Source organism: Silurus aristotelis, assembly GCF_946808225.1.
Source record: "Silurus aristotelis genome assembly, chromosome: 11".
Lineage (NCBI taxonomy): Eukaryota > Metazoa > Chordata > Actinopteri > Siluriformes > Siluridae > Silurus > Silurus aristotelis.
The window spans coordinates 2,151,828-2,170,993 of NC_139584.1; the positions used below are offsets into that span (position 1 = coordinate 2,151,828).

Here is a 19,166-nt window from a genome sequence, read left to right on the forward strand (position 1 = left end):
GATAGATAGATAGATAGATAGATAGATAGATAGATAGATAGATAGATAGACACAGACAGACATACAGATAGATAGATAGATAGATAGATAGATAGATAGATAGATAGATAGATAGATAGATAGATAGATAGATAGATAGATAGATAGATAGATAGATAGAGACAGACATACAGATAGATAGATAGATAGATAGATAGATAGATAGATAGATAGATAGATAGATAGATAGATAGATAGATAGATAGATAGATAGACAGACAGACACAGATAGATAGATAGATAGATAGATAGATAGATAGATAGATAGATAGATAGATAGATAGATAGATAGATAGATAGATAGATAGATAGATAGACACAGACAGACATACAGATAGATAGATAGATAGATAGATAGATAGATAGATAGATAGATAGATAGATAGATAGATAGATAGATAGATAGATAGATAGATAGATAGATAGATACAGACAGACATACAGACATACAGATAGACAGATAGATAGATAGATAGATAGATAGATAGATAGATAGATAGATAGATAGATAGATAGATAGATAGACATACAGAGACATAGATAGATAGATAGATAGATAGATAGATAGATAGATAGATAGATAGATAGATAGATAGATAGATAGATAGATAGATAGATAGATAGATAGATAGATAGATAGATAGATAGATAGACACAGACAGACATACAGATAGATAGATAGATAGATAGATAGATAGATAGATAGATAGATAGATAGATAGATAGATAGATAGATAGATAGATAGATAGATAGACACAGACAGACATACAGAGACATAGATAGATAGATAGATAGATAGATAGATAGATAGATAGATAGATAGATAGATAGATAGATAGATAGATAGATAGATAGATAGATAGACACAGACAGACATACAGATAGATAGATAGATAGATAGATAGATAGATAGATAGATAGATAGATAGATAGATAGATAGATAGATAGATAGATAGATAGACACAGACAGACATACAGATAGATAGATAGATAGATAGATAGATAGATAGATAGATAGATAGATAGATAGATAGATAGATAGATAGATAGATAGATAGATAGATAGATAGAGACAGACACAGATAGATAGATAGATAGATAGATAGATAGATAGATAGATAGATAGATAGATAGATAGATAGATAGATAGATAGACAGACAGACAGACAGACAGACAGAGAGAGAGAGAGAGAGAGAGAGAGAGAGAGAGAGAGAGAGAGAGAGAGAGAGAGAGAGAGAGATAGATAGATAGATAGATAGATAGATAGATAGATAGATAGATAGATAGATAGATAGATAGATAGATAGATAGAGACAGACAGACAGACAGACACAGATAGATAGATAGATAGATAGATAGATAGATAGATAGATAGATAGATAGATAGATAGATAGATAGATAGATAGATAGATAGATAGATAGATAGTCAAGTCAAGTCAAGTCAAGTCAGGTTTATTTGTATAGCGCTTTTCACAACAGACATTGTCTCAAAGCAGCTTTACAGAAAACAACAGTGAAGGTGAATGGTGTGCGTTTGTCCCTGATGAGCAGCCGTGGCGACAGTGGCAAGGAAAAACTCCCTTAGATGATATGAGGAAGAAACCTTGAGAGGAACCAGACTCAAAGGGGAACCCATCCTCATATGGGTGACATCAAGAGTTTGGTCATAAATCTTTCAACAATACAGAACAATTTGTGATCATCATAGATCCAGCATCAGCTTCTCCATGCCAGGGCCTTTAAACACTCGGCATCTACTTCTCCATGATCATCCATAGGTCCATAATCTTCACGAGGTGGGACGTGACTGGAGCTGGCCAAACCTCAGGATGCCTCGGGATGGGGAGAGAAAGAGAAGCAGTGGAGAGGAATTAGCGTAGCTGCTGTTCATGATATTAACAGCACAAGTTGATAATGTGCATGTGATCAGATGTTCTGGAGCACAAGGTTGTGATGTGATGTGTGTGATGTGTGTTATGTGTAGGCTTTGCTAAAAAGATATGTTTTTAATCTACACTTAAACTGGGAGAGTGTATCTGAACCCCGAACACTGTCAGGAAGACTATTCCAGAGTTTAGGAGCTAAATGTGAAAATGCTCTACCGCCTTTAGTGGACTTTGCTATTCTAGGAACTACTAGAAGCCCAGAGTTTTGAGATCTCAGGGAGCGTGACGGATTGTAGCGTGTTAAAAGACTGGATAGATACATGGGAGCCAAACCATTTAGTGCTTTATAAGTGAGTAGCAGTAGTTTGTAGTCTATTCGAAACTTAATAGGAAGCCAATGTAGGGACGATAAGATTGGGGTTATATGATCGTATTTTCTTGACCTAGTAAGAACTCTTGCTGCGGCATTCTGAACTAACTGAAGCTTGTTTATTAATGATGCAGGACATCCACCTAGTAATGCATTACAGTAGTCTATTCTAGAGGTCATAAACGCATGGACGAGCTTCTCTGCATCAGATATAGATAACATATTTCTTAGCTTAGAAATATTTCTAAGGTGAAAGAAGGCTGTTTTTGTAACTTGATTGATGTGATTTTTGAAAGATAAGTTGCTGTCTAAAATAACTCCCAGGTCTTTTACCGTTGAACTAGTAGTTACAGAACAACCGTCTAAATGCAGGCTGAGATGCTGGAGCTTCTGTGTACTATTTTTTGGGCCGATGAGCAAAATCTCCGTTTTATCAGAATTTAATAGCAGAAAGTTATGGGTCATCCAATCTCTTATTTCTTCAACACACTCAGTTATGCGAGCTAATTGAGCTGTATCGCCTGGTTTGGATGAAATATATAGCTGGGTATCATCAGCATAACAATGGAAGCTAATTCCATGCCTTCTAATAATATTTCCTAATGAAAGCATGTATATTGTAAAAAGCAGAGGTCCTAGAACTGACCCTTGTGGCACGCCATAATTTACTAGCATTATCCTGGATAGCTCTCCATTTAAATCTACGAAATGGTAAGGATTGGACAGGTAGGATTTAAACCAGCTTAATGCCTGTCCCTGAATACCGATGTAATTCTGTAAGCGATCGAGGAGAAGATCATGATCTATAGCGTCGAACGCAGCACTAAGATCTAGTAAAACTAATAGGGAGATGTAGCCTTGGTCTGAAGCTAAAAACAGGTCGTTAGTGATTTTAACTAGAGCAGTTTCTGTGCTATGATGGGGCCTAAAACCTGACTGAAACTCTTCAAAGATATTGTTCTCCTGCAAGTGGTTACATAACTGGGCAGCGACAATCTTTTCTAAAATCTTAGACATAAATGGGAGATTTGAAATTGGTCTGTAATTCGATAGCGTGCTTGGATCCAGATTAGGTTTTTTAATGAGGGGCTTAATAACTGCTAACTTGAGGGATTTAGGGACATGACCTAACGATAGTGAGGAGTTAATAATATTGAGAAGAGGCTCACCAGCTGTATATAACACTTCCTTCAGTAGTTTAGTGGGAATTGGATCTAACTGACATGTTGTTGATTTAGCTTTCATAATAGCATCATACAGCTCTTCCTGTCCTATACATGTAAAACAGTGTAGTTGTGGGGTTGTAAGTACGATTGTGTCGGGAGATGCTGTCAGAGGTTGAACTGCCACAATTGTTTTTCTAATGTTATCTATTTTTTCAGTGAAGAAATTCATAAAGTCTTCACTACTAAACTGTGATGGAACACATTTTTCAGATCCCTGATTTGTTGTTAATTTAGCGACTGTACTGAAAAGGAACCTGGGATTGTTTTTGTTATTTTCTATGAGTTTGCTCAGGTGTTCAGCTCTAGCAGCTTTTAGCGCCTGTCTGTAGCTAAAGGCTATAGATAGATAGATAGATAGATAGATAGATAGATAGATAGATAGATAGATAGATAGATAGATAGATAGATAGATAGATAGATAGATAGATAGATAGATAGATAGATATTATGTAGTATTATATTTTATATCAGCTGAACTTCACGCATTTTGTATTATAAATGTCGTTTGAAGGGAAATAAAAAATTAAACTAGAAATAAAAACTCGGAGCAGTAGTACCTCCTGTCTACTGATGTGTGGTACTACTGAGCAGTAGCAGTGGTGCAGATCTGGCCGTGTTTCTGCTCCTTTTGGCCTTCCACACTGATGTCTGTAGGATCTGCAGGGGGGTTGGTGGAGCTCAGAGTGACGCGTGCACTTAACGCTCCGAGCGCCTGCGGACACGGGGACAGAGAGCGCCGGAGACAGAACGAGAACAACCAGGCAGCACCGCCCATACACACACACACACACACACACACACAGGGTACCGTTACACCTGTTATTCGAGCACGCGGGTGGATCTCAGGAGCGCAGTGGAGATGATGGTGTAGTCGCAGGCAGGGAATTTGCTCCGTGTATCGGTGAATGTAATTCCTGTACATTGACCGGCTGGTGAGCGCCCGGTTTCCGTTCTCTCTGGTTTTTTTTCCCGACCCGACAGTCGCCTCCTCTTCGAGAGATACGAGCCGATGCGATTCTTCAGACTCACCTTCAAGTGTTTCGTGGATTGTTTTTGAAGGTGCCCTTTTTTTCTCCTCTTGATTTTTTCCGACGTTTTTTGTTTTCCGTTCCGCGCGACCCGCGTCTTTATTACTCACGTTTAATCCTTAATTATAGAATATTATATATATATAGGGACAAACATCTCCCCCAAGAAGGCTATCAGTGAGCCTTAATTATTTTTTAATTAAAAACAAGAAGAAGAAATATGAATATATGTTTGAAATAACAAGACCTGATCTTCAGAAATAAGCCTTTATTATAAGGGATATTCTAAAGAAAGACAGAGGACCAGATCCTGTTAACCCTTTAACAGGTTTTTTTATGCAGACAAGAAGAAGAACAGAAGGACATTTTTTTGTGTGTCAGTAAAGGACTCGAGCCATACAAATAAAAACAAAAAAATAACAAAAACAAAAGGAACGAAGAGATTTTTTGGGGATTATTTCCACAATCCCAGAGGCATTGACTGATATTTATTTTTTATTGGGGTTCCCTTCTGGCTCGAGGTCTGATTGTGTTGAGTGAGAGTGTACGTTTGTGTTCAGGATGGAGAAAAGCGAGAAGAGTGTGTTTGGTGATAACGGCTGTGCCATTGACTTGGGGTCGGACACCTGCGTGGTGGTGAACGGGAACCACCACCAGGCCGCTAACAGCACTCTTATAGATGCCAGCGGCGAGAAGAAGCGCATCCAGCCTGAGAGAGAGACATGGACCCGGCAGATGGACTTCATCATGTCTTGCGTGGGCTTTGCCGTCGGACTGGGGAACGTGTGGAGGTTCCCTTACCTCTGCTACAAGAATGGTGGAGGTGAGTTTTTGTATATATAAATATATACACATACATATCCTTTTACTGAGACCCCCAGCAGTGATCTACATCATCTTCCATCAGGGGGAATCATCTTCTATGAGCTTCATTCATTTCTGAAGACAGTTTAGGGCATGTGAAACACTTCTCCAGTGCTTCTGTATTTCTGTACACTTTCACCCTCATGAAGAGCTGAAGACTTGAGTCAGGTGTGGTAGAGCAGAGGAAGCGGAGATCCTCCAGCTGCCCTCTGACTTCCACGTCAGTTTCCAGCTGTCACTTAATATGCTGTGGATAACAGGTGTAGAGCTAAGAGTCGTGCCCAAACTGCACTCGTCCACCATTAAGTTATAGTTAGGTTGTATTCGTGTCTCACACACACACACACACACACACACACACACACACGTTTCTGGTTAAAGGATAAGCACCAGATGAACCCGAGTGCACCTTTATCTTCTCTAACGCACCAGATTCAGGTGTGGTGTCAATCACTTCACACACTTTACACGTACACACGAGTCAGCAAAGAACAGCATCACGGATACAGTCAGCGTTCCAAGTCGATAGGTCAAAGTTCTGTCCAGCTTTTGAGAAACGGAGCACGTACGAACAGAGAACTCGGGCGTCCCAATACTTTTGGTCCTATAGCGTATGCACGGTTGCGTGTCGTATGTATTGTGTAGAACGGTGCGTATAGTTGTGTATGCACATACTCTAAAAGGTAATTATGTATCTTCAGGCTTATTCACAATTATGATACTGAATATACCTGCAAGATACATATAACAGGTACTTCAGCTTCAAGGAACGTTCCGGATTAATACTCTTGTTTTTTTGCAGGAGACACGTTCTCACACGTCTTACGTCTTGTAAAACCGGTGTGCACGATGAATTCAATCGGCGCGACTTTGATAGGGAAACTTTGCGGAAGAATTTGCAAACCGTGCAGGTTTCCCTGAAGGTCAAGTCCTCCAGGGTTGCCAGATCAGTCATTTCAGTTTATTCGATGGCGAATTTGGCCCGGTTCCCATCTTTTTTTCACGTGTAAATCTAAGACGCTTATCTTTTGTCGACGTGCCATGAAGCAGGATTTATACAGTATAAAGGTTGCGTAATTTGGACTGTAAGAAATGCGACTCGTGATGAGTTCAAGGCGTTAATCAGTAATCAGAGAAAAAAAGCAGCGATCTGTAATCACATCAAGGCTGCTGATGTGTTTAAGGAGTTAACGACCAATCAATAAAGCCATCAAGGCTTCTTTATGAAATGCCGTGTTTGCTTGTAAACGGTTGGGAGTCCAGCGTGTTGTTCTTAATCTTGTTATTGTTGAAGTTAGATAAGCACATCGGACTGTTAGGGGTCAGAATAAAGGTCCTTATTAACGCTAGTGTATGGAAAGTGTTTCACACAGAGCAGCGTTTTTATACGCTAATTTACCAGGATTGAATTTTTCCTTCATTTGAACTACAAAACCCCCCCCCCAAAAAAAGTCCTGCCCCATGAAGATACACTTTAAATGTGTTGGAGCAGATCTTCAGAGACCTTCAAGTAGCCTTCTTCAAAGTAGCCAACTTTTGCTTTGATTACTGCTTTGCACACTCTTGGCATTCTCTTGATGAGCTACTTTGAAGAACCTACAATATGACATATTTTCAGTTCACTTTTTTGTTATGTATATAATTCCATATATAATTCCACATGTGTTCATTCATAGTTTTGATGCCTTCAGTGTGAATCTACAATTTTAATAGTCATGAAAATAAAGAAAACTCTTTAAATGAGAAGGTGTGTCCAAACTTTTGGTCTGTACTGTATATATATATATATATATGGTCAGGTGTCTGTAAACTTTTGGCCACATCATGTATAAAGTTTTAGTTGTTATAATTAGACTTTGATATCTAAAGTTTATAGTTTATAGAGTTCGTTTCACCCCGTAGCTACATCGGTTAATACCGCAGTCCATACAAACTCACGTTCTAATACGTCATCGTTTCTATAGCAACTCATGATCGGCGCAATCGATCTGAGCGTGAACGGTTTCAGAGTCTCCGGCGTCTGAGTATCTGTAACACTACGTTTTTCTCAGTAACGTGTAAGACAGAGAGAGAGAGAGAGAGAGAGAGAGAGAGAGAGAGAGAGAGAGAGGGTCATTCGTGATTTTTTTATTCATCGATCGTATAATCCACTTCAGGACGTGCCGTTACATGAAAATGATTAACTTCCTCTTGAAGCTGTGCCCCGACGTGTTTTTACGCCTCATGGTTGTACTGTACGTTAATATTTGGAGCTGTTATTTTAACACACTTTAATCCCCCTATTAATATGGTTTTGTTTGGTTATTTTTGTTGGTGTTATCAGAGCCTATAGATGTTGTAACATCGGATTACTGGCAAAGCGTCTTCTCATTGACTCACTAGCGACGTGACTGCACGTCGTTATCTGTGAGTCATCGTCATGAGCCAAAGGCTGAATGAAAGGTCTTTAGTCAAACGTTTTATCACACACCTACATCAGGAGTAAACCGGGGAGTTCGGCAAAAAACGGCTAACCAAATAAACCTGCTGCCGACAAGCCGATGCACGCCGAAGTGTTTGTGAAACACCTGTTCATAACACTGTTATAACCTTCTTCGGGGGGGGGGGGGGTAATCAGTGTGAAAAATTCATCGCGAAGGTCTTTAATAAGGTTGAGGTCAGAGCTCTGTAAGCAGGAGATCTTCCACTTTGAGAGATGCATCGATCGGTTTGGTGATAGAAGTAAAAACGTTTCTAACTAAAGCATTGTTTCGAAAGTATTGGAACAGTAGGAAATCCAGATCTCATATTCATCTCAAACCCAAATGTCTCGAGCGTATCGCAAAGAAAACAATAAAATCCGGCTTTGACAATCCAGGATTGTACGTTAGGCGAGATACGGCGATGGAATTCCACTTGGCGTGATGCAGTACGGTAAATTAGCCGAATAGGGAATTTTAAGGTATCGGAAAAAGAGAAGCAAATCTGCATATCTCTGACTCGCTGCTTTGTTTTTAATTTATTTACATTTGCGGCATTTAGCAGATGTCCGACGTACAAAAGTGTTCTCTAGCAGCGTATAAATAGGAACATCCTGATAGGAAATCCTGATCTCACGTGGCCTACCTGACACGTTTCTCATCCTACGTTTATTTCCTCTTCTCTACGCTTGGGAAACGCTCGCTCCTCAGAAGTCCGGTTCGATCCGCCGTGTAAAGGAGAGCGATATTAAAACGGGGGGATCGGGAATGGAAAAGGGCGGGAACGCAGAATCAAAGCCGTGTGGTCTGCTTTTCCTACGCCACGTTATTAGCATGTCGATATGAGTTTCCTACCAGTGTGTGTTTCTTTTGACTAACAAATTCATTGAAAAGTGAGAGTCCATAATCGAAAGCTCGGCTCCGGTGACTGACGGGTCGAGATTTTGTTTTTGTATTTCGTTGTAGTGTCGCTTTTTTGCAACATTTAGCCTGATTTGATTATACTTCTTGATATATATAACCTCGAAAGACAATATCTTTACCCTATGGACATTTTTATAGCAGTACATCACAGGATCCTTTGCCGATTTTACTTATTAGACCCGTGTACCCCCACCGGTTGGCGCTATCCCGCGGCGGCTGAAAGGTCAAGGCGCTGAATGTTATTCTTGTGCTCGGGTTTCCATTCCTTTTAGCACCGAACGGGACGATTTGCTTTCGTTGCCTTCTGGCACTTTGGATAGATGGGAAGCGATCTGGCTTGGTTTGCCCCCTACAGTGGGCACAAAGGGCACAGAGAACAAGCCGGTGGGAAAATAACACAGAGAGCATCAATTCTCTCGAAACAAGAAGAGATTCAAAAGAGACCTGCCAGATAGAGAGAAAATAAAGAGAATCGACCGGTTCGCTGAAATGTCTCTTCGCAAATACTTGCTTTACCCCCGACGGGGAGCGCTAAGGTTACCGCCGTGTGTTGGCTCAAACTTTGGTGGCGCCGTTTTTTTTCCCAGTAAATTACAGTAACTTACTGTACATAGTGGACAGGCTTTTGAAAACGTCTTGCAGTCCCAAATCACATCTCCCAGGTAGCAATTTAGTTTAAATAACACAGTTCTCACACACTCCTCACATTTAGCCTGATGGAACTTGTTCGGTTCTCTTTGACTGTACCGTACCTGCCTGCGTCACGCTCGCTTTTCCCTGTCGATTCTAATTCTCCCACAAGTGGAATACCGATTGTAATTTATGCCAGAGGTCCAGCTAAAAAATTAACCCTAATTACATGGATCAGTTTTCTGATTTCTGTAACGTCCGAAGCGCATCATACACTAAATTGGCAAAAGTTTGCGGACAGTAAGTACGGTATGTGTTTTTTTTAGCGTCCCTTTCCACATTTAGTCCCAATTTTCCTCTTATAATTCCGTCCACTCTTCTGGGAAGACGTTCCACTAGTTTCTGCAGCGTGGACATTTGTGTTCATCAGCCACAAAGGTGTTAGTAAAGTCAGGTACTGATGTTGATGAGGAGACCTGGGATGCGGTCAGTGTGAAGAATTCATCCCCAAGGTGTTCAGCAGGGTTGAGATCAGAGCTCTATAGCAGGAGATCTTTACTAATATTGCTACATACGAATAATTAGCAACTTCTCTTATGATAGAACGCATGTAATCCTTCTTCACCATCCCCTTCACTGAATCCACAGCCAATCCCTGGGATTCACCCCCTGATAGGACATCAGTCCACGTAATAATATTTACACTCATTATTCTCCTGAGAGCAGAGCGGTTTTCCAGTCTCGCCGTTGGCTCATTTCAGTGTCCTCACGTGACTTTGTGTTTAATTGAATTCTTTTGCTCCTCAGAGATGCGCCGTTGCCACTTGTAGCCATTAGCGGTTCTCTGTAGCTCTTTAGTGAACTCAACTGTACAAACTGGGGGATATTAAAGGGTTTATTAACAGCTAATTCACCTTAATGGATCCACTTTAGCGTAAAAACCTGCGCGACGTAAAACCGGCACGTCTTTCTCGTGACACGTCACGGTCGGACGTGTGGACCTACTTTCACGTTTCCTCGTAATCGTGTGGCAGAGTAGATTTGAAAACGGTCCTCGTGCAAACTAAAAATTAGCGGACAACCCGAGCGAAATGCAATGGTGTGGGTGTGGCCTAATATTCTAATGGGCACACTTGATTGACAGCTATGTGACAGTCAGGTGGTAGCTCTTTATTTATTTATCGATCGATTGACTCACAGATATTGCAAAATAGGTCTTTCAAACAGTGCAATCAATTATATCAGCAGGTGTGTTTTTGTATCGCCATGGGGTCTGGATGGATTCCTGTCCTCGAGTGGACGTTCGGTCACGTACACTAGGCCGTGTTACTCTTTTGTATCATCTGAAACCTGATATGTGCGTCTGATTAATAAGAAGTACATTAGGGTCAGGAGACGGCCCTGTAAATGCTGCCTTCTTCACCGCAAAGACACTGGAGATCCTCCTCCTGCCTGCGTCCTCATTCTTCAGTCTTTAAACATAAACCCGTCCCTGTTCTGTCCCTGTTCGGCGCTCACGTAACAGACCCGTAAATCCGCCGCTGAAGGTTTCATCTCGCTGCGAGGTCGGCTGTGAAATACACTCTGCCCTTCAGCCTTGAGGAAGACTCCTCACTCTTCATTTTGTGCGCCAGTAAATTCGCAATCTCGGTTAGATTTGCAGAACATCTGAACAAGGTGTTAGACGCAGCACCACATCAAGCAGCAGGTTTCCGCAGGGTCTTAAAAATCTCAATTTAACGCCTTTAAAAGTTACAATCGCTGTTTTGGGTTTTAAACGGGTCTTAATTTACCGACGTCCATGTAACGCTGATTCTAACGCTCATTGAAATGCGATTTAATGGGATTTCCGTGGTTGTTGTAGTTCTTTCTTTCGCTAGTCTGTATATAATTCACGACAACCAATCAGCTTCCTGTTACCGGCGCGAATCTCTCTCGGATGGTTCCATAGACGTAAAACGGATTTAAATGATTTCCAGCTATAGGGAAGTAGTGCAAGTTCATGCTTGAACAATAAATAAACGCTGAACGTTTTTGCGCGTGTGTTTTTGATGGTCTTGAATTTCATTCTTAAAGCTAAAAAGGTCTTAAATTTGAAACCTGCAGAAACCCTGTACAGTAGTTAGAGCACAGAGGACACGCTGCCACGTCCTGTCACCTGACTGTGAACCACACCGAGGTGAACTCTGGCACTTACACACTAAATGCCACCACTTAGAATAGCATCAGTTAATCTTTTAAACTGCTTTCCTAAATAAAGTCACGCTCAGGATGATGTATGGATCGGGAAGAGAAAAAGCTTTGTTTAATCATTTATGCAAATATTACACTCTCAAACATTTCTCAAACATTGGCTACATTTAAACCCTGAGTCCAGGCCAGGAATAATAGACATCTCGGTGAGGTCTGGTGAGGAGGCCTGGGGTGCAGTTAGAGATCTGTTGCATGATCTTTCACTCTTATGTAAAATACAGCGTATGAAAACAGATCTTCATAGAGCCGGTGTTGTGCTCAGAGGCATGGACCTGCTGGAACAGGTTTGGGTCTGCTAGTACAAACCAGCGGAAAAGTGCTTGCTACCGCCTCGGGAGACGCCCGATACGTATTTACTGTGTGCCTCTAACTTTGTAGGAACATTGTAGGAACAGCCCGGGGGAGAAATACATACAGCTGGAAAAGGCGGGTGTCCCAATACTTTTGGGCAAACAGTGAAATTTATATTGTATAGTTAACAGTAAGTAACTGTTACTTCTGAATGAGCACAACTCTTTACAAGATCTGGAACATCTACCCAGAAGAGTGGAGGTCATTATAAGAGTAAACTAAAAAAAAATGTTATGTTCAGGCGTCCACAAACTTTTGGCCACACTGTGCATCAGATAGAATTGTTGCTTTTCCTGTTCTCTTTTGGTTCTCGCCACGATCCCGCAGTTTACCGCCGTTATTTATCAACGCCTCGTACTGTAGATTTTGCTACGAAACGGATCAGGGTCAGGACACGCCCTTCTCGGGAACGCACTTTGCCCTGCACTCTACTCTTATTTGTAGGTGATACGTGCAGAAGCGCACGGCACTTCCAGCTGACACGCCCTACACGTGCGCTAATTGTCCGGCTGTTTTAAAAACATGCTGCTTCGGGATCATGTGCCAGGATCGTGTTCACCTGTGGAAAGATATAAAGACTCCACCGCCCGCTCGCACGTAGTCGTGTGTGGCATGCACTGGAACTGACACCGTCATGTCTTCTATTGATATTTAGACCCGTATCATAGCGGTTTTATCAAGCTTAGGGAAAAGTCAGAGAAAAGGTCACACGAAGGACAGATTCACATCCATCGCGATGCATCTCGGTTCCGATTTCCATACGATTCAACACAATGCGATGTCATGCAACGAAAATAAATGCGATGTGCCGCAATTCGATATGGTACAGATAGTTTGATTTCTTCGGATCAAACAGACAAATCATCACACACACACACACACACACCTTTGTATTGTAAAGGAAAAAAGATCAAATAAAACCTTTTCCTGTTGTGTGTGCAGGAAGTTACAGCTCTACCTCTGCCATGTTAATCTGTGCTCTATGTGTTCACGTAGCAGCGGCGGTGCCGAGAGAACGCGCCCGAGATACGGTTTAGAGAGGAGAAATCGATCTGCATATCAAATACTGCTCACAAACTATTGGTCACCTTCTGAATTTATGTTTTTACAGATTCAAATGTGTTTAAAAAGACGCACTGTGATACAAATGCCAACTTTTAACTTCCCTATATATATATATATACACACGTGTGTGTGTGTGTGTGTGTGTGTGTGTGTGTGTGTGTGTGTGTGTGTGTGTGTGTGTGTGTGTGTGTGTTTGGAATTCATACAATTAAGTAAAAACCAATTCCCTCTATGGAATAATCCTCTTGAATGATAATCCCACAAGATTCGTTCGTTGGCCTCCAGACCGCCATAAGAAGACCAGCTGTCGTTATCTGCGGCTTGCGATCGATCGCATTCTTTTATTTATTTATTTATTTTTGCCAAAGGACGAGTAATTACAAATCCCACCAGGACCCCCCGCACTGAACGTGTTGATTGAGAGCCAGTTTGCATGCGCTATAAGAGCGGCGACGGTGCCGCAGTGGGTATTTATAGCCTCCCCTTCGTCACCGCAGCGCCCGCTGAGATCCGAGTGAGACCGCGCTTTCGCACCTGTTTTACAGCCTGTTCACACACACCGGACACGCTTGATCCGGACTCGTTACCGCGCTCTGTAACATAGTAATCGTACGCTGTCGAAAAATGACCACATGCTCATTTGTTGGGGGTGGGGGGTGGGGAGGGGATATAAATATATGACCTGGGCGTCTCTTGCCATGTTAATCTTACTCAAAGCTGGAAAGGTCACTCGGACGACATCGGTGACATCATGTCAAATTCGTGTGTTGCTGGTATCACCGAGGACACCTGCGTGTTCCTGCGTATATAAAAGCTTTTAGCCGATTCCTCTGAAAACGTGCGCGATAAACGCATAAACGCTCAGCTTTTAATGCCTTCAGGAAAAAAAAACGACTGCGACAGAGGACGCCATTAGCAGCCAGATGGTCAATGCTGTGGATCACCTTGGAGAGAGAGAGAGAGAGAGAGAGAGAAGGAGAGAGATGGAGGAAGAGAGGGAGAGAGAGAGTGTTCACACAGTTCTGTCCCCGATTTAGAATTTAGGGCTGGGAGTCTCTCTGGACCTTTTTTTTTTCTCATTTCGATTTCTAAAGCCGTCGTTTGTACTCGTGCAACTGGACGCAGACGCCAAACTCTCGGCTCGTTCTATCCATTAATTAAAAAAAAAAGGGATTTGATAGCTTGCGTTTTAATTCCGCTCGTTTTTCTAACGCAGTCACGATGCAGCCTACGCAGTGTGCGGACATGCAAAGAGAGAGAGAGAGAGAGAGAGAGAGAGAGAGAGAGAGAGAGAGAGAGAGAGAGAGAGAGAGAAAGCTAGAGTGAGAAGAAAATAGAGAGAGAGGAGGGGTGTGTGTGTGTGTGTGTTGTGCAAGTGTGTGTTGGCGCAGGCCGGCGGTCACGTTCTCATACATCATCCAACGGCAGTCTTTTCATTGACAAGCTTTTTGTTTGCAATCTCACTTCCTCCCTCCCTCTCTCTCTCTCTCTCTCTCTCTCTCTCTCTCTCTTTCTCTCTCTCTCTCTCTCTCTCTCTCTCTCTCTCTCTCTTTAAGCCCACGGCTGCATAGTTGTGCCTTTGCGCTGCAGCAGTCCGAACGTCACACGCCGGGGTTCCCGACGTCACACTCTTTCATTATTATGGCTGCGCAGCACGTCCTCTCGCTCTCAGCCTCCGTCTCGACTTCTTATCAAAAGGGCTCTGTCCCAAACAATAGCTCTGGATTTTTTCTTTTCTTTTCCCAAAAGGCAAAACCGGTTGCTCATTCACAAGCGCTCCTGCTCTCCGTAGTCTACATTAGATTTGTTTTTCCGTACAGCCTTCCGTACAGAGGCTCAATCCCATTACTTCTAAAAATTTTTGATTCCATGCTAATTCACTGTTGAATTTTTCTTAAAAAAAAATAGTGCCACATATATCACCGTCCTCTCTCTCTCTCTCTCTCTCTCTCTCTCTCTCTCTCTCTCTCTCTCTCCTCTCTCTCTCTCTCTCTCTCTTTCTGTTGTGTTTTCACTCTCTCTCTCGCTCTTTCTCTCCCCTGCTCTCGGGTCTCTCTCTTTTTTTCTCGTCTCGCCTCATCTCTCTCTTTCAGCAGGACCTTCATTCAGTCCGGCGTATCATTTGTTGGTCAGTGTGTATTACGGCTTTAGTCACTGCACCTGATTGGTCCACGACTGAAGCCCCTCCCCTTTCCCCCCTCCTACTTTTGCCCCACTTCCCTCCCTCCTTGCGTAAAATAAACGAATACATAAATTCAGCCACTCTCACATCTCTCGGCTGGAGGCGTTTTTTTTTTTTGCTGCGGCCTCGACTGCGATGCGTCACTGCAACCGACCTGAAACCGAAAGCTCTGAAATGAAAAAATGGTGTCCTTGTGTGTGGTGCATTGAAAAAGGAAGAGGGGGGGGAGGGGGGGGTTTGGGGGAATTGCTTTACGTTTCTTTGTGCTTTTCGTAGAGTCATAAATCTGTTTATATCCATGTATTACTTTATATTGACATCCAGACATTAAAAAGAGGAGCATTTAAAACAGGTGAATTATATAAAACCTGGAGTAAATCAGACGGGGTGAAAATAATCAGCCATCACCCCGGTGTCATGTGACCAGAAACGCTGTGAAAACTCCTTTTTTCCGTTTATAGCTACGTTATATCGGGAATCATCTACAAGACAGTTATTAACATGTTAACTGCATTGACAGAACTGATTCAACATTTTCTCTCTCTCTCTCTCTCTCTCTCTCTCTCTCTCTTTTTTTTTCTCTTTCCTGCACAGGAGCCTTTCTCATTCCCTACCTGTTGTTTATATTCCTCGGTGGAATTCCAATTTTTTTCCTGGAAATATCTCTGGGCCAGTTTATGAAAGCTGGAAGCATCGCCGTGTGGAACATCGCTCCACTCTTTAAAGGTCTGACCTTCTTCTGCTTATCTCGCAGCACCTCCATTACTAAACCCCCCCCCCACCCCAATATCCTTGTTGAAAGACCCAAGCCACACCTCCTTATTACAGTAAAAACCACCAAACCATGCCACCTTTATTAATAAAAACTGAAGCCACACTTCCTTCTTTAGTAGTAAAAACACAGATCACACCTCCACACCTCCTTTATTATATCTATAAACACAGGCCACGCCTCCTTTATTATATCTATAAACACAGGCCACGCCTCCTTTATTATATCTATAAACACAGACCACACCTCCTTTATTATATCTATAAACACAGGCCACGCCTCCTTTATTATATCTATAAACACAGGCCACGCCTCCTTTATTATATTTATAAACACAGGCAATGCCTTCTTTATTATATCTATAAACATAGGCCACACCTCCTTTAATATATTTATAAACACAGGACATGCCCTCTTTATTATATCTACAAACAAAGGCCGCACCTCCTTTATTATATCTATAAACACAGGCCACGCCTCCTTTATTATATCTATAAACACAGGCCACGCCTTATTTATTATATTTATAAACACAGGCCATGCCTCCTTTATTATATTTATAAACACAAGCCACACCTCCTTTATTATATTTATAAACATAGGCCACACCTCCTTTATTATATTTAATAAACACAGGCCACGCCCCCTTTATTATATATATATATATATATATATATATATATATATATATATATATATATATAAACATAGGCGACACCTCCTTTATTATATTTATAAAAACAGGCAATGCCCCCTTTATTATATCTATAAACATAGGCCACACCTCCTTTATTATATCTATAAACATAGGCCATGCCTCTTTTATTATATCTATAAACACAGGCCACGCCCTCTTTATTATATCTATAAACATAGGCCACACCTCCTTTATTATATCTATAAACATAGGCCATGCCTCCTTTATTATATCTATAAACATAGGCCATGCCTCCTTTATTATATCTATAAACGCATGCCATGCCTCTTTTATTATATCTATAAACACAGGCCACGCCCTCTTTATTATATCTACAAACACAGGCCACGCTTCCTTTATTGTATTTATAAACACAGGCCATGGCCCCTTTATTATATTTATAAACACAGGCCACGCCTCCTTTATTATATTTATAAACACAGGCCACGCCTCTTTTTTGGAGTTCAGTAAGTTGTCCTGTTTTGAATGAATGCTGCATTAAGGCACATTTTTAAACCCTACAGTTTGTCAATCTCCTGATAACGAACCGTCTCCCTGTTCCGTTTCTTCACTCTGTGTCTCAGGACTCGGCTATGCCTCCTCTGTTATCGTGTTCTTCTGCAACACCTACTACATCATGGTCCTGGCATGGGCTTTCTATTACCTTATAAAATCCTTCACCGCTGTACTGCCGTGGTCCACTTGCACAAACTACTGGAACACGGAGAACTGCATCGAGACCTTCCGCCATGACGCCTGCAGGAACGGCACCAACTCCAACTACACCTTCATGAACAAGACCTGCGAGGAGTTAGAGAACGCCACCTCGCCCATCATCGAGTTTTGGGAGTAGGTTGCTTCCTTTCCGTTTCCGTTCCTTTACTGTTGGTGTGCGACGTCATCATTTTTAACTCCTCTGCATGATGCACCATGACCTTGGGTGTGTGTGTGCATGTGTGTGTGTGTGTGCGTGTGTGTGTGTGTGCTTGTGCGTGTGTGTGTGTGCGTACGTGTGTACGTGTGTGTGCATGTGTGTGTGTGTGTGTGTGTGAGTGTGTGTGAGTGTGTGTGAGTGTGTGTGTGCGTGTGTGTGCGCGTGTGTGTGCGCGTGTGTGTGCGTGTGTGTGTGCGTGTGTGTGTGCATGTGTGTGCGTGTGTGTGTGTGCGTGTGTGTGTGTGTGTGCATGTGGTCGTGTGTGTGCATGTGGTCGTGTGTGTGTGCGTGTGTGTGCGTGTGTGTGCGTGTGTGTGTGCATGTGTGTGCATGTGTGCTATAGACAAAACACCCCCGATAAACTGTTTATAAACTCTTATAATGTCTATATACAGTACACGGTATGCCCAAAAGTATTGGGACACCTGACTTTACCAGCCACGTGTGGTTTCTCTTTGAACTGGAGACAGACACTTGTTGAGTGGAGCACAAAAGTTCCAAAGAGACTCTAGGAAACCTGTTCCAGCATGATAATGCCCCTATGCACAAAGCTAGCTTCATGAAGATCTGCTTTCCATGGGTTGGAGTGGAAGATCTCATGCACCAGAGCTCTGACCTCAACGATATTGGGATGTTCCCATTAAAAAAAAATATTTAGCAAGATCCAAGTGCTGTGACGCCGTATTTCAGGCACAGAGTCAGTGTCTGTGCACGTTCGTGAAGGCGCGAGTGTTCGGGGTCTTTAAATAGCGAAAGTCGAGTCACTGAACCCGAAAAAAACATCAAGTTTCCTGGCAAAAGCGTGAACAAACAAACAGCGAGAGCGGGTGTGTAATAACACCGCGGTGTCTTTTGGACGGATGCCACCGGCGAATCGGGTTGAAGGAATCGAGCGGCCTGGGTTTTGTTTACGCCGTGGCGATGCGTAAAAATTCCAAAGCCAAATGAAGTCAAATCGGACGAATCTTGTATATAAACGGTTTCACATATGGAGCTGTTTGTTTCTGCCGCCTGCTTGCTGGTGAACTTCAGTGTTTCCGCACCGCAGTCACTTGCGGCTTTGGCCGTTAAGGATCAACATCCTCAATATGCAAATACACCATAACTGAATAAACATGGACTCGGTGGAAGTGACTCATCGCTTTTAGAGTCAGGAAAAACGAGGCTACCGTTAAATTGCTGCTAGCAAGTAATGCATTCATTAATATATTGGGTGAAAGATAGATATTAAAGACATACTTATACATACTTGGGACACCTGACGGAGACGTTCAAGCAGACCGTTTTGATTTATTTATACACACTACATGGTGTGGCCAAAAGTATTGGGACACCTGGCTTTTCCTATAGGCCATATGTGGTTCTTCATACGATGTTCACTCGAGCTAGAAGACTCAAACCTGTTCCAGCATGACGATGCCCCTACATTCATGTATATATGTTTTACATGTTTTGGAGTAGAAGATCTCCTGCTTTCGAGCT

The 19,166-nt window shown here is 42.2% G+C and overlaps 1 protein-coding gene across 3 annotated transcripts in view; it reads left to right on the top strand.

The window, feature by feature from the left end:
* The first annotated feature begins 4,225 nt into the window (after positions 1–4,225).
* The window catches only part of LOC310733570 (sodium- and chloride-dependent creatine transporter 1-like), a 40,085-nt gene continuing 25,144 nt past the window's right edge, over positions 4,226–19,166 (top strand). Inside the window, exons 1-4 of one of the 3 annotated variants that reach the window (XM_083554926.1) lie at positions 4,229–4,584; positions 5,114–5,376; positions 15,876–16,007; positions 17,335–17,599. In XM_083554926.1, the coding sequence (XP_083411052.1) occupies positions 5,115–5,376; positions 15,876–16,007; positions 17,335–17,599 (659 nt within the window). In that variant the 5' untranslated portion in view covers positions 4,229–4,584; position 5,114. Of the gene's footprint in view, positions 5,377–15,875; positions 16,008–17,334; positions 17,600–19,166 lie in introns of all 3 variants that reach the window. The other 2 variants (XM_083554927.1, XM_083554925.1) reach the window with 2 other exon arrangements.